At 34.4% G+C, this 15,098-nt stretch overlaps 2 protein-coding genes across 10 annotated transcripts in view; one reads left to right on the top strand and one right to left on the bottom strand.

The window, feature by feature from the left end:
- Positions 1-101: 101 nt before the first annotated feature.
- On the top strand, positions 102-5,169 carry LOC146531619 (uncharacterized). 4 transcript variants are annotated; one of them, XM_085198742.1, is made up of 10 exons: positions 102-258; positions 568-636; positions 839-953; positions 1,104-1,763; positions 1,997-2,185; positions 2,539-2,679; positions 3,070-3,250; positions 3,440-3,647; positions 4,136-4,349; positions 4,690-5,169. In XM_085198742.1, exons 1-10 carry the CDS (start codon positions 155-157, stop codon positions 4,789-4,791), a joined length of 1,983 nt encoding a protein of 660 aa, XP_085054868.1. In that variant the 5' UTR covers positions 102-154; the 3' UTR covers positions 4,792-5,169. The 4 variants fall into 4 exon arrangements, with proteins under 4 accessions (XP_085054868.1, XP_085054867.1, XP_085054869.1 ...); XM_085198741.1 differs by having other exon boundaries at positions 568-666; XM_085198743.1 differs by having other exon boundaries at positions 171-267; positions 568-666.
- Positions 5,170-5,295: 126 nt separating this feature from the next.
- LOC146531618 (axin-like) overlaps positions 5,296-15,098 on the bottom strand; it is a 72,449-nt gene continuing 62,646 nt past the window's right edge. For 5 of the 6 annotated variants that reach the window (XM_085198736.1, XM_085198737.1, XM_085198738.1 and 2 more), the window contains 11 exons: positions 14,852-14,966; positions 14,317-14,442; positions 13,430-13,575; positions 12,346-12,480; positions 11,586-11,697; positions 11,171-11,314; positions 10,750-10,855; positions 10,434-10,617; positions 9,528-9,746; positions 8,958-9,170; positions 5,296-8,598 (listed from right to left, as the gene is read on the bottom strand). In XM_085198736.1, coding sequence (XP_085054862.1) covers positions 8,472-8,598; positions 8,958-9,170; positions 9,528-9,746; positions 10,434-10,617; positions 10,750-10,855; positions 11,171-11,314; positions 11,586-11,697; positions 12,346-12,480; positions 13,430-13,575; positions 14,317-14,442; positions 14,852-14,966 — 1,627 coding nt within the window. In that variant the 3' untranslated portion in view covers positions 5,296-8,471. The remainder of the gene's footprint in view (positions 8,599-8,957; positions 9,171-9,527; positions 9,747-10,433; positions 10,618-10,749; positions 10,856-11,170; positions 11,315-11,585; positions 11,698-12,345; positions 12,481-13,429; positions 13,576-14,316; positions 14,443-14,851; positions 14,967-15,098) is intronic. The other variant, XM_085198740.1, reaches the window with a different exon arrangement.

The raw sequence follows: 15,098 nt of genomic DNA, 5'->3' as shown, positions 1-15,098 counted from the left end.
AGATATCCATGATGAAACATCTACAGTCCTATATGTAATATTTTTAATGGTCAGCCGATAATAAAAATCTATGCTTTAAATTACTATCCTTATCTTATCTATTGTCTGTGGACTGCGGCTACGCCGTAGCCGCTACGGCTAGTACGGCTAGTAAATGTGTTCTGTGCGGCTAGTACTAAAAATGGCGGACGACGACGAAATTGACATTCTTGGAGATTTTTCGTTTAATTCTTGTTTTGCGCAAAATAACCAAGGAATGTAAGTAATGTAAGAGATTTAAGTAGCGAAAAGATTATTTTATGTAACTAACCAATTATGCCCTTCTAAACACCTGATATCACAAAAATCTATGTTGATATATTTTGACATTTAGACCAATACAAAACAATGTTAATGTTTATTTTGAGTTTTTTTAAATCTAATTTACTTGCTACAATTATTAGGATTAAAAGTTAGCTCATTAGTTAATATTAATAGTAAATGAATCCTTCTACCAAGACATTACTTGTTATAAGTATTCAATAATTCAGTAATGATCAAGTTGACAAAAGACAAACTTATTTTTAGACCTTCATGTTCAGACAGAGAAGACACAGTACATCCTCAGTGGCTCCTAGACTCAACAGCAACCAATTGGTATGATACACAGAATATAGATAACAATAGGTAAGCCTTGAAAAAAACAAAGTCCACGCATAATGTAAATCGTAATATATCTATAAAATAAACAAGGTAGTATTTGTTGTGCATGTTTTTCTTTAAGCTCAAAAATCTTTATTAATAGTTATTTTTCATTAATCTTGAAAAAAATTAAATTAAATATCATATTCTGTTAAAGGTTGAAAGAAGGTCCATCTAGAAAACTTTCAGGAAATAGTAAAACAAATAGGGGTAATAATGAACAACAGACTATCTGGAGTCAAGAAGAAAGACTTATACTTAAAAAAGAAATGGTAAAATCTAGATTTCTTTATATTACATGATTTTACTATTATTGAACATGTATAAAACTTATCTCTATACACACAAGAGTTCAATCAGAAATATTCAATTTTGTATACATTTTGTAAAATAAATATAAACCTTTCTTTATATTATTACAGGTGAAATATGGTAGAAACATACATAAAATATCAGAAACTTTAAAAACTAAAACAGCAGCTGAAATTCAGGCATTGATAGAAGCTGAGCATGGTATACATTTAGATACACCAGGATCAGCACAAAAAAATAATCACAATGAAAGAATAAGTAAAGAAGAAATGATTAACAATGATTTAGTCAATATGAATGATGTACTTAGTATAGTAACTACAGGTGCTCCTACAATATCTACACCAAAAAAAACATATAAAACAAAAAATAATAATAAAATGGCAAAAAAAAGCCTTTTAAAATCAAAAGATAATGTTGCCATTTTATTAAATTCCTCAGAAATATTTTATGAGGATGACTTAGTTATTGGATCTATGGAATCGGTTGGTTCTGAAGTAGATACTACAGAGGATATATTGAAAAATTCCTTTAAAGAACAAAAAGAAAAAATGAAAATTATAAAAAAAATGGGTAATCATAGAAGGAAAGTATCCAGAAATTATGATAAGGGAAAAATTAGGAATAAAAGTAAAGATAGTTTAATTAAATCACCTCCAAGAAGGCAAAGAAAAGACTCCAGTGTGTTTGATGAGAGTGTGAAAAGTCCTAAAATGCAAATTGTTTTAGGTTCCGGACTGGCATTACCTGTTTCAGAGGGAGAACAAGTAGTAAGTAACATTTATATCTTAAAATACTATATACTGTTTAAAAACAGCTTCATTGAGACGATCTATAAACACAACAATTGTGGATTCAATTCCCACTCAGAGGCATATTTTATTAATATTTAATATTTTATTTTTTTTACTATGGTAACAAAGCAAAACGCGAGACTCGGGAGTCCTGTCATTTAATACACAATTTTTTTTTTCTATTTTTATCTAAATCTTTTCATTTTTAGATTAAAATAGAAAAGAAAAAGAATTCAGAATGTGAGAGTGACATAGAAGTAGACATAGATAGTGACTCTGAAATCCCAAAAGCTGAAGAAACTGTAAACAAAATAGAAAATACAAGCAAAGAAGCTCCTATTGCAGTGCCTTTGAGAAAATTTGAACCAATGCCTAAAAGGAATCGTAAAATACATTTGGTAAGTATAAATATTTTTATTTTACCTTAGTACCAAGACAAAATGTTACTGTCAAGTAAACAATTGATCAAATAATATATACTTGAGGAGCCATTGACGTAGGTATGTATGTTGCCAAAGTAATTTATATGTCACTTTATACAAAAGTATCTATTGTCATATGATGACATACACTGTACTATATTTGTTTTACTAATTTTGTAATTCATATAAAAATATGGTTTGTTTCAACCAAATATTAAGATATTCTGCATTCCTCTATATAAATTATATATGTTTACTCTTTTAATTAAAGTTTTTACTTTACATATTAATACATAGATAATAGTTTCTTTAAAAAATAAACTTTACAGGATGGCGGTGGCGGTTATACAATAATGCACACAGAATCTGGTGATTTATATGAGATAGGCCAAGAGCCAAGGAAAGAGAGACAGAATAAAAAAACTGCAGTACAATTAATACCATGTCGTTTCTATAATTCAGAGAAGCCTGTAAGTTTATTTGTTCTATATGTTTATATAAGTTGTTTGTTTGTTTATGATTTGAATTGAGTTTAAAACTAGAGACTATCATGGTGCAGTGGGACACCGGTAAACATGATGGTTGTGGATTTGATCCCCACTCAGGGGAATGACTTTATAATAATTATTATTTTTATTTCCCTGCTTTAGCAGACAAAGTGCGGCGTTGAGTTTCGCCACTTAACACGCAATGTCTTGAAAAGTAGAAATGCATGGGGAATAGCGTGCCTTAAGACTAGGTTCCTTTTGCATACACTGCTATTTACAAGAACATTGTTAAGCTTTGAAAAAAGCTTTTTTTCATCTTTCTTATAATTTACACTACCGAATTTCTATTCTATTCATATTTTTTGTATATAGGCTCCCTTCACAATCCATTTATCAACATCAGCCCTCATAACAATGGACGTTCATGCCCATACATCCCGGGGTGAGGTCATGGGCTTGTTAGGTGGAGTGTGGACTTCTCCGTCTCTCTGCCTGAGGATATATCGTCGGGTCTCCGCAGCCGCCGAAGTAACACACTGTGATATGGATCCAGGTAAAATTTATGGAATCAATAGTTTATTATAGTATGGTTGATGGGGTGTGGCCACTCTGAAGTTAGGCAAGCTGAACTATTGCACTTTTGTGCACTTAGCCATCTACAACTATTTTCCGGGCGGCCACGAACTGTCGATCATATTGTATATATTTATTAAATCACTCATAATATATTACCATCCCACAGTATCGCAATCCCAAGCCTCCGAATGGCTAACAGCTCGCGGCACGCCCGTCTGCGGCTGGCACCACTCGCACCCGCGCTTCCCGCCTGCGCCCTCCGCCCAGGACCTGCGCTCGCAGCGCGCGGTGCAAGCGCTGCGTGCGAGACGCCCGCTCGTCGCGCTCATCTCTTCGCAGGGCTGGGCGCCTGGTAGACGCGCGTCGGTCGTCAGGTACGTTTTTATAGTTATAGGGAACCTGGGGACCTGTTCGCATTGAAACACTTCCGCCGATTTTTGCAGTCATTGCGTGTACAGATGCGGAAGTCAATACCACGCTGTGCCTCGTTACTTGAGCGGGACATTAATATATTAAATATTTCATTCATCCGACTGGGAATCGTAGCCGTAAACGTCACGATTATAGGCGCACGCTTGTGTTGCCACGAGGGTTCTGAAGGGCAAATATGTTTATTTTTAATCTTACCTCTATACTTATAATAAAATCGTAACAGATAGGTAGGTGTATGAACATGAAGTTATATAAGAAAAAATTATAATGGGTACCTTTTAGCTTACGCCCAACTTTCGAGTCATTGCGACTTAATCAGTGAAACAAAAAGATAAATCCCACCATTTATCTCCGATACTCCATGATACATACAACTCCCTTAGTACCAGCTATTTTTTTGTAAATATTGATATAATATAACTACTTCCAGATGTTTCCGCACAGAGGACAATGAAGAGGACCCAGACTTGCCTTTGGGTTACCAATTAAATATCAAATTGGTTCCCGACCTCACATCCGACACTTTGCCCGCTTTACTCGACGACTTACGAGACTTGCTACTCAACTTTAGTGATAGGAATCATTTAAGTGTCAACATGGTTGAGGATGTGTGCCCTTTAGCTGGATTGACGTATTTGGAAAAGGTTTTAGTTTAATATATATTTTTAATTTGAATTTGGGATTTTAAATATAATTGATGATTGATTCTGCACATTATATTTCTTGGCCGTATGAAGAATGTAATATTACTATATACACCCTTATCAGACCAAAAAAAATTTAAAAAAAACGTCTATAGTAAATGTCTTTAATAAGATATTTACAGTACGGTCAAAAAGTCGTGGCCATCCTAAAGTTAGCGTTTCAGAACTTTTGCGCATTACCTATTCACTCGGGAAGAAAATGACCAAAGTAAGAAAATCTAGGTTAGGCAGTAACTACGACTCGCCGACTGTACTGTACTTTAACTAATTTATATTTCAGTGTATATCCAGTATACAACATCACATGCATTCCGCCGGCTACGAGGACGACGACCCGCTCATACAACAGCTTGTACGAGGATTAAGAGATATATTTAGATAAATTAAAATTTATCTGTTAAATATTTTAATATATTACAGAGTACCTGGCTACGTATTTAAATAAATTTAATATATTGAGATTATATATAACATAAGAAGTTAATAAGAGTTTTGTTTATGCGTAATTCCAAGTTGTCTTATACTATGTTTCTTGGAAAATATTTGCGATTTTAAAACAGATTTTCTTTCATACAATTGAGTGTAATCACCAATGCCTGCAACTCGCATTCTGATGATGCAATGACCACTGCATCATCTGCGTAAAGCAGGCAATTCACATTTAAGTCACCTACTTTCATTCCCATATCACTTTGTTTCACATAATTACTTTTAGTATTATTATTTATTAGAAAACTATAAATAAACTATTTAAAAATAATTCATTGTTTCTTATTTCTATAAATTATGACCAGTACTACTATTAATGTAAGTAAAATAGGTTCAAAATAAGAGGGTTCTCGATAATATTACATTTTATTTGTACAATTAATAAAAGTCAAAGATATATATGGCACAGTTCCAGTTTATTTTTTTTAAATGTTACATGTGCTAGATAAAAAAATAATACAGTCCGATTAGTGAAACTCTTTTACTATTAGACAAGGTTCGATACGACGCGACGGTGCGCCATCGCTGTCGGTAATACTAACAATTAATTATTTTATTACAAATCGATTATTCCCACATCCGTATACACTTTAAACTTGAAAAACATTATAATTTACAATTTCAACGAGCAATTTTTAACTTTCGCATAGTTTGAGCCCTCAAGGACAATATATATTTTAATACCAAGTGGAAGTGGGCACGTGATGCGCTTTACAAAGATATAGTCATCTATTTATACAATCGGCGCTGCTTTGGACGAAGCCGAAGGCTCACCTGACGCGCGTAAGGGTGAAAATAGGGGAGGGAGGGAGGTTGTTAAAGTAAGTCCAGGGAACTAATACTGTAAGATTAATATGTACAAAGAAGGAAGACATCGAACAGACTGAAACATTCCGCGCCGGAACCCGCGACCTCGCCCAATAAATTATACATTAATTAAATAATTAAAAAATAAACGAGTTCGAATCGCAGTGGCGTTATTTCTATATTTACACGTTACTTAAGTCTAATTAGAAGCATCAACTATGAAAAACTTATCAACATTGAAGGCACATTATTACGCACCCTATTCTCAATATAGTGCAGTGTGAGGCGCACTCGGCCGGCGGCGATGTACAGACGAACATACACATATTATATGTATATACTAGTATATGTATGGACTAGTCATTGTTAAGTAACTGGATATTCGAAACTGGTACTAGCGCTATAGAGCGATATGAAAACTTTGTAAATGTCATTTATAATGTGAAATATGGCAGAGATAATATATATTCAATCAATCAATTATAAATTTTCTTAAATAGCTTGGATTCACAATTTAAATTATGTATAATGGCAACTTTTTATTATAGATGCAGGCAACATTTATAAAAAACAATTACAAAGTCAACACATCACTCTGATATACAATGACTGGTTTTCAATATAAAAACAATCAATCTTTACAAGACAGCTGCAGCCTCAATAACATCAACTATCCATATATTAAATGAGAAATACAAACAAAAACGATTTAGTCTAAATTCTTATACTAAAAAAGGACTACTAAAATTGTAGTTTTTAATTAATATAAGAAAATTATTTGTCGCTTTTAAACTGTTTTGTATTTAAATCATCTTTTTGTTTGTATTTCTCGAATATTCTCAAGAATATTATATTCAATATATTTATTTAGTTGAGATCTTTTATACAGAATGTTGAATACATATTTCAATCTAACATTTGCATTCCACAATTTGACGTAAAAGATACTAGTGCTTGTACAACCTGTGTTAAGTGGTACATATTTACATAATGAAGTGCTTGAATATTATATAAAAAGTTAAGTGAATTAAAAAAAATCCAAGCAGCCAGTATCTCCCACGGCAAATGTCTTAATGTCTTATCGCCACGTAGTGATCTCCACTGGACAGAAATCGAACAGAACGCGTCTCTTTATTCTATATTAATTTAAAATGTACAAACTAAGCAGTCATTCACGTAACGCTAAGAGTAAAAAAAAATTGCATACGACATTAAAAAAAATCGCTTTTAAAATATATCGTACAGTAGTAAGCGTACCCAACAACTAGCTCATTAAAAAATGAAAATATATTTTTATATATATATAAAAAAAAGCTAAAAACGTCGAGGAACAGAATTCACTTTACATTGTATCCGCCGTACTTCTTATCATATTTGCTGATAACGTCATATTAATATTATTATTTATACAATAAATAATTTACAATATTTCAAAGTCGCCCTGGCTGTATGCACCGGGACATGCGTCAGTAAAAAAAAAAAAAAAATATAAAATGTACGAAAGTACTGCTTTTACCTATTTATGAACTATTAATAGTAAATTACTATTTTTTTAATAGAAGGAACGGATTTAGTTAGAAATAATCTAAATTTTTATGACTATACCACATTATAGTATTCACTGGATTAGTATAAAATATACATATTATTAATTGTTTTTTAAACAATATATATACAAGTAGTTTCACAGGATCGCTAAACATTACTTTTGGAAGGACTGTCAATTATTATAAATTTGTGATTTAGTACTATTAGAGAAATAGAACTGATCATATATTATAATATAATTAATTTTAAAATAATTATTTTATAATTTTCAGTCAAGTAAAAAAAAATTCATTACACACTCAAATTCGACACATCTTCGAGTACTTCAAATTAATAACAATAACTATTATTTACACTAATAATAACTCTTAAGTTCAGAGCAAGTATAATTAGAAAAAATAAGAGAGACAATCAATATACTAAGACTGCGTAGAGCCTAATAAAAAAAATATAATTTTCATTAAAGAAATAATTGATATCCACTAAATTATTATAATAATATAAATTTTATATAAAAAAGAAAATTTTAAATATTAATAATTGACCTAAGAAAAGAGCACACATCCTAATTAGCTTGCTCTTAACTAAAAAATAATATAAATACCAATATGTTAATAGCTAGACCTCAACCAATAAACATCGAATCTTATATAAGGAAGGGAACAGCCAAGGCGACCGCTGCACTGCAACTGCACTTGCAATGAATATTCAACCTTATTTTTATAACAGATAGTTCAAATTTACTCGTTGCGAAAGGGCGATAATTTGATAAGGACATTGGACCTTATGTCTTAAGACAAAAGAATTGTATGTATTCGTTGTTTTGCCAAAAGTTATTATCCCACATTGCCAATGATACAAATAGATGAAAGAGAAACAATATGGCTAAAGGGATTTTGTTTGCCAACTTAAACTGAACCATATCTCTTAAGACAGAAGGTTCGTTATATCGTTTGAATAGGTTGTTCGTTGCCGTGACAACTGTATACAATACAAATTAAACATTATCGTCTAAAACGGAAGGCCCAAATTAGTTCGTTGTCATGGCAACAACAAGCAACACATATTGGGCCTTATCGCCTAAGACAAAAAGGTCTAATTATTTTAGGCTTCATGCTACTTTAAACGAGAGATACTCCTAGTTATTTCGTTGCCATGGCAACTATATATATGCAACACATTGAACTCCATCTTTTATGACCTAAGGTTCAAATCACTTCATTCTATACTTTTAACGCGAGCCATAACTTTTCCCTCGAACATTGGCAGCGTGTCAGCGTCGTTGCTGACTTCCTCTTGTATGACGGTGTTGTCGAGATCCGCACATTCAGTTTTAAAGAAGTATCTGTAAAAGATAGGTTTAATTTTAAAATAATTATGTTTTTTTATTATTATTATTTACTTATATTCACGTTCTATCTCCCACGTGGTAGTCTAGGCAAAAAGAACCTGGGAAACTAGTATCTTCGTTGACTCCCAACGCGGTCAGTACTAACCAACAGCATACTATCCTTTAAAGCCTAGTAAAAATCACAATTCTATCCAAATTTAAAGCAAATGTTTTGCTTTACTAACCTTATTTGGAGTTATTAGTGGGTCACGCGAGTCCATGAACATGGCGTTTAGTTTGATAGCAGTACAAACAGCAATACAGCAATAAAAACAAAAAAATTAAAATAATGTAATTAATATAAAAAAAAGTACCTATAATTTCCCTTCCTAGGTAAGTAATCTTTGAAAGTCTTCAACGTGAGGGGGGCCGCCGGTACTTTAAAGCGGTAAGGTACACTCTCGTCTAAGAAGCTCACTACGACCACTGTGTGAACATCTGTACCCTGTGTACCTCCGGTACCAGTTGTAACCCCAGCGTTACCGCTGCCTGCGCTTGATTTGCTACCTGTACTCCCGCCGGTGCCACTGGAGGGAACGGAAATCATATAAAATGTGTAATTTATAGTAAGGTTGACGTGTCATGGCTGCCGTGTAGTTAGCTACATATGGTCGCTGCTTGTGATTCTAGGATCTTTTCTTTTTTTGTTGTTTTTTGAGTGTATAATACGAAGGCAGCAAAAGTTAAGAAAATCTTACTTCAGCTCGACCAGGATAAGGTTTATGTTTTTCAATTATTACAAGACATGGCTTAATGTTTAGCAGGAAAGTAATTAAGGTAGTTATGGGAATAGAAAAAAGATATTGTTAAAAAAATAAGTTAGGATATTAAAGTTACTTTTATTTTTATTAATTATACAGCGTAAAGCTAAAAAAATATCTTACCGACTCCTTTGATTCTTCTCCCTTCGCCTATGTTCATCTCGATCAGCCGACGAACCTCTGGACGACATATCTCTATAGTTCCTTCTGTCCATTCTCTCCGAACCCTCCGCTATCCACAGGAGGATACGGGGTTCCACTCCTGCCGCACTGGTTGTGCCTTCACTGACCACAGACACTCCACTATCAGTTAACTCTGTTACGGTCTTTTTGGAGAAGGATCTGAGATAAAAAATTATTATTCATTTAATATGTAGTTTAATTCAAAGAATAAAGTATAATAATTATGACTTTGATATGTTATTAATTTGCCTGTATACTTAAAAGCAAGATAGAACTCAAGTACGGCATAGTATCTGTTTTGTCAGAGAGAGAGAGAGAGAGAGAGAGAAAATAAAAATAACAATAAAATTTAAATTGAAAATTATCATTCTTTGAGTAGCTTTCTAAACAACTATAGACTGTAGTTTGACTGATGACTGTGGTTCGAGTGTAGATAGACACAGGCCCCTACTACATTGCGTTCAATACAATTTTGTTCTAACTAAGAAAAGATAGACAAGGGGGAGATGGACATATTTTTTACAAATTAAAAGTGTTACTCTTAGGAAAGAAAAATACTTTTTAGAAAACATATAAAAAAATACAGTCGAATTGATAACCTCCTTCTTTTTGAAGACGGTTAAAAAATTAGAACATAGCGGGATTTGAATCCGCGTCTCTTTGGAATAACACTTTAAATTTATAAAAAAATATTTAATAAATAGCTTCCGCTCTCGCCAATTGATAATTCTAAGTACTTATCTTTGGGTCTTGGAAATTTGTTAAAATCTACCTACAGAGATGCTAGCAACAAAAATAAGTTGTATCAAGCGTAATTGTTTTCTAAAAAGTATTAAGAGTACATACCTCCTGGACAGCGAGTGCGGGTGTGCGTGGTCGCGGAGCCCATGGTCGGGGGGCGCGTCGTAGTGCCCCGAGTCCGCGGACACCGCAGAGGGCGCGCGGCGCGCGTGCCGACCGCGGGCTCTCCGACCACCGGGCGGGGACGCGCCGGGAGTGCGCTCCGACCACACACGAGACACGTGCTGGTCTAAGAACAAATTCAAATATTAATTATTAGCTTTATTTATTAGGGAATCTGCATAAAGAAACACGGAAGGAAGTAACCACTGGAATATGATAATGATACTATCTTTAATAAACAATAGAAATGATAACTCACCAAGTATATCCTGATCGTTGTCGTCGTCCAACTGCAACTTCTCTCGTATGGCGGCGGCCACTAGTTGAGGCGGTAACGCTTGAGCGCACATGTCATCGCCTTCACCCTGTAAAATAATTAACATTTTTTTATAAGTAAAATACGTTATAATCTTAAAAAAATATATTACTTCCAACAAGCATATGAAGTTTTCGTATGTATTTTTTTTACCGTCATTGTGTAGTGGTAACCACTACAGTTGTGGATTCGGTTCTCGATCGAGTAAATAAATTATTTCCATGCTAAAGACAAAGTTGCAACGTTCGCAAAACAATCTCTCGAAGGTTAAGCAAAAATTGGGAAATTGAATGTGTTAACAATAAGCTCCCTTTAGATCCCTACTATACACAACATGAAGCTATGGAAAAAAAAAGTTGTCTACCTCAGCTAATCTCCGTTCTAAGCGCTCCTTGTTTTCTTGATCACGCTTGACGCGTTCCAGCTTTTCAATAAGGATAGGCGCGAACTCGTCTGGGGGTAATACACGTAACTGTTCCGATTGCACGCGCTGTGTGCGCGGGATCATCTAAAAAAACAATAAAATATTCAATACATCAAACTTAAAATATTAACAAATATTAAGATAGTTATTTGAATCAATAAGTCTTAGCCAGACGTGGCGCAGGAGCACAATGAATGACTAAACGGGACTGGTTATGAGTTCGATCCCAAGTCGAGAAAAGTTCAATATTTTTGCTGTGTGTGGGATACAGCGTTTAGCTGACAAACCATTTTCAATTTCGATTCTAAAATCCCAATTTTAACCCTAAAAAGCTTTATAAAATACTATAACTTACCATAGCGGTATCAGTATCTTTATTGATAACGGCGTGTCGGTCGAGCCCATACAAACGCGGTCGGTGGCGCGCTTCGCGGCTCTCGCGCGCGTTTCGGACAGACATGCCATCACTGGAAATATTATTATAGTTATTGGTCAAAATTATATGATTACTATAAGAAATAAGTAGTTTCACCACTCAATATCTAGTCTCGAAAATTAAGGAAAGTAGAAAATGAAGTGCCTCAACACTAAGTTCCTTCTGTTCTTTATTATGTACAAAATGAATTATAATACAAATGTTTATATACAAAAAGATTTTTAAATAACTAACTAATAAAATTGGTTTGATAACATTCAAATAAATGAGGCTTTAAAAATAAAAATGAAACTCAACTGAACTCAAATGATAACAAAATGCTAATAAGGCGTGAATAATAATTAGTAGGAGGTATATCTAATAAAGCATATGGATACAGCCGTGGGGCTTGGGTCTACAGTTATAGCAATACTTACTTTTATACAAGAAGTTATCCAAGTTCATGACGGTTTTTATTGTTCCTTTTACACTCCTTTTTTTTCTAAACTTACCATATAACTTCTAAAGGAAGTGTGTAATCAAACTGACAATACATTTTTTTTTAAATTTGGTTACAGTACAACCGATAAGTCGTGGCCACTCTGAAGTTAAACTTTCTGAACTTTTACGCTTAATTAACTTGGGCAGTGAATAACTAACTTCAGGGCGACCGTACTGTAGGAGTTTCGAGACTACTCACAGACTGCTTCCGGACAGCGAGACGGCATCGCTGTCGGTGCGACCGCTGCTGAGGCTGGCGCGCTCCGAGTCCTGGCGCGAGGCGGGCGTGTAGCCCGCGTACGACACGTGCGCGCTGTACACCGACCGCTTGCGCCTGCCCAGCGCGCAATGGACGACGTAGAGGACGGGAGTCAAAGTGACAGGTCGGTTTTTTAATTGGGATGGAGGCAAGGGTACAAAATTTTCGGAGATATGTTAAAATTTTTAAAAAGAATTCAATTCAAAACATGATGATGACAGGTCGTTTGTTTTTTTTAATATGAGGTTGAGGCGAAAGTAGAATTTTTTTTGAATATATGATAGGTTTTTGATGAAGAATTGAGAATAAAATTCATTTAATTATTGATTATTCGAATTTTAAATTTAAATAGAAAGGAATATTGAATGAAATTATTTTTTAACTCAGTTAGAGGGTATATGTGTAAAGATTAAGGATTTGTATGTCAAGTGGTCATCAGCATAGCAGGTGCACAATGTCGGGGCAGCAGGCATGCGGGGCACAAACATGGGGGAAAAACAATAACGCAAAATAAGTAAAGCTTGAAATAATAATTAAATTAAAAAGAAGCGTAAATCTAGTTCACTCATGCACTGCTAGCACTATTCCATAGTAACTAACACTCTAACATAGCAGTCTTACTATGATAATAAATATTAAATTTTTACAAAAAATAAAATATTTAAGAAAAATATCACATAGAGAAAAACCAATCCCTGCACTATTTAAAATATGTAAAAGTCTATCTGTCAATACAACACATAGTCAACAGTGATACTTTTCTATATAATATAAAAATATATGTACATGTGTATGTTCCTATATCTGTACCAGGCGTAATTTATTAAATTGATTTTCAAACATAATTTCTTTATGATTAGCTCTTCATTTAAGAGGTATTTTGAAATGCACAAGATTGTTTTACTACAGAGCAAAACAGATTTTTCAATTATGTCATTTATTCACTAATTATGATATAGACTTATCAGCGTTATTCCCGCCTGGTACAGTCTTCAGGATAAATAATGGATAGACGGTCACTCACGGCGCGACGTCGCAGTGCAGACGGCGCGACTGTGTGAGCAGCAGCGCGTCGTGCGTAAGGCGCGCGCCCACGCCGCCCGCCGCGCCCGCACCTCCTGCGCCCAGCTCCTGTCCCTCGTGGAGGGTCGCGAGGCCGCCCACGCTCACCTGGTGATTACAATTTAAATGTAGTGCTTGGATGAAACTGATATACACGAGTCATAGGTTCGATTAGGCAAACTAATGAAGAAAACAAAACTCTTTGCAATTATTTGCATTGTCTTGCAATTGAATTATATTACATTAATGGTTCTTTATTGTCATAGAAATGTTTATATAAATAAGAAATAAAAAACTTAAACATAATTTACTTTTTATACATATATGTAACTACTTAATAAATATTACATAATATGCTAACATACTATATACTCGTTTTTAATAAATCAACAAATAAACAAACCCCGTAATTTATATACAAATACTATTACTTTAAATTGTAGTACTACACACGCCTGTCTGCGGTTACCATAGAGAAAGCTACGCCCCTTCGTTTTAATTCGTAGCGAAGCAGACATGTATTGTCTATGGTTCACGTAGTAAATCTTCACACAGTATAAGCTACGCCACCTTACAAATAAGTTACAATTGAAAAGCTTTAGAAAAAACACAAAACACGAATATTACAACTGTTACTACGTCAGACGTAGTGAAGTCTGACGTAGTAACAGTTGTAATATTCTGACTAATTCTGACTAATCCGAAAGTATTTCAAAATTTAATGTAATTAAGTAAGTAGACATACATAAAAAAAAACTACACACATATAACTTCACTGTCTGCTTAGTACTCGTATATGCATGTGTCGAGTGTGTAAAAGAGACAGACTACATTACAGTGGATGCATACCTCTTTGGAGTGAGCGGGCGAGGCGTCGGGCGAGGACAGCGGCTGCGTGGCGGCGCTCACGTACGACACGTACGCCTCCGAGCGCAGGAACGACTGGTACGTCGACTCCGTGATGGCGCGCGTCACCTGCGGGGCACCAGGGACCACTTGTTACTTATATTGGTAGGCAAAGATACCTAGTATGAAGTAATAAAGACATTACATTCTCCATTTTCGAAAGTCCCATTTGAAGGCATTAAGTGTTGATTAATAGAATCCAATGCCGCGCTTTGTCCAAACCGATCAAAAAGATTAAGAACATCAATCCAGACTCCATAAATTCAGTGGATCGGAGCCACAACCATCGTTACCACTGTCAAAATCCCACTGTGTTACAATCCATTTTTATTTTTTATAGACCATTACTAGAAATCATAATTATTTGAAATTTTCTCCTAATAATAATTAATAAGGACTTAGTAATATATAATTAAAACCCACAACTATATATTTGATTGATTACTGCCGAATTTAAATAAAATTACAAAATACTGACCTCCTGTTCCATATTATCGAAAATTGTCTTCTCAATGTTGGTGCCATCTTTGAGGCTCTGCTTCACACGCTGCTTCAACTCCTCAGGCATCGCTAGCTGAGACTTGCGTAAAAATCTGTTTATAATATAAAAAAAAAAATTAGGGATCACTATAGTGACAATAATTATTTATACACGAACGAAAAATCGAGAAATATATTTTAGAAACGCTCTTATGTGGCGCTCTCTCTCTCTCTCTGCGACTCGT

The sequence above is a fragment of the Heliconius melpomene genome, chromosome 15, assembly GCF_056956725.1.
Source record: "Heliconius melpomene rosina isolate 202511_hmr_F chromosome 15, ASM5695672v1, whole genome shotgun sequence".
NCBI lineage: Eukaryota > Metazoa > Arthropoda > Insecta > Lepidoptera > Nymphalidae > Heliconius > Heliconius melpomene.
The sequence above is the reverse complement of the archived record's forward strand: the minus strand, read 5'-3'. Positions and strand labels throughout refer to the sequence as shown.

Bases quoted from the DNA above. Each gene is read 5' to 3' on its own strand.
- LOC146531619 (XM_085198741.1), top strand. From the start codon at position 155: ATGTGTTCTGTGCGGCTAGTACTAAAAATGGCGGACGACGACGAAATT. The intron at 2,186-2,538 runs GTAAGTATAAAT...TAAACTTTACAG, and splicing joins GGAATCGTAAAATACATTTG to GATGGCGGTGGCGGTTATAC. The intron at 3,251-3,439 runs GTAAAATTTATG...ACCATCCCACAG, and splicing joins ACACTGTGATATGGATCCAG to TATCGCAATCCCAAGCCTCC.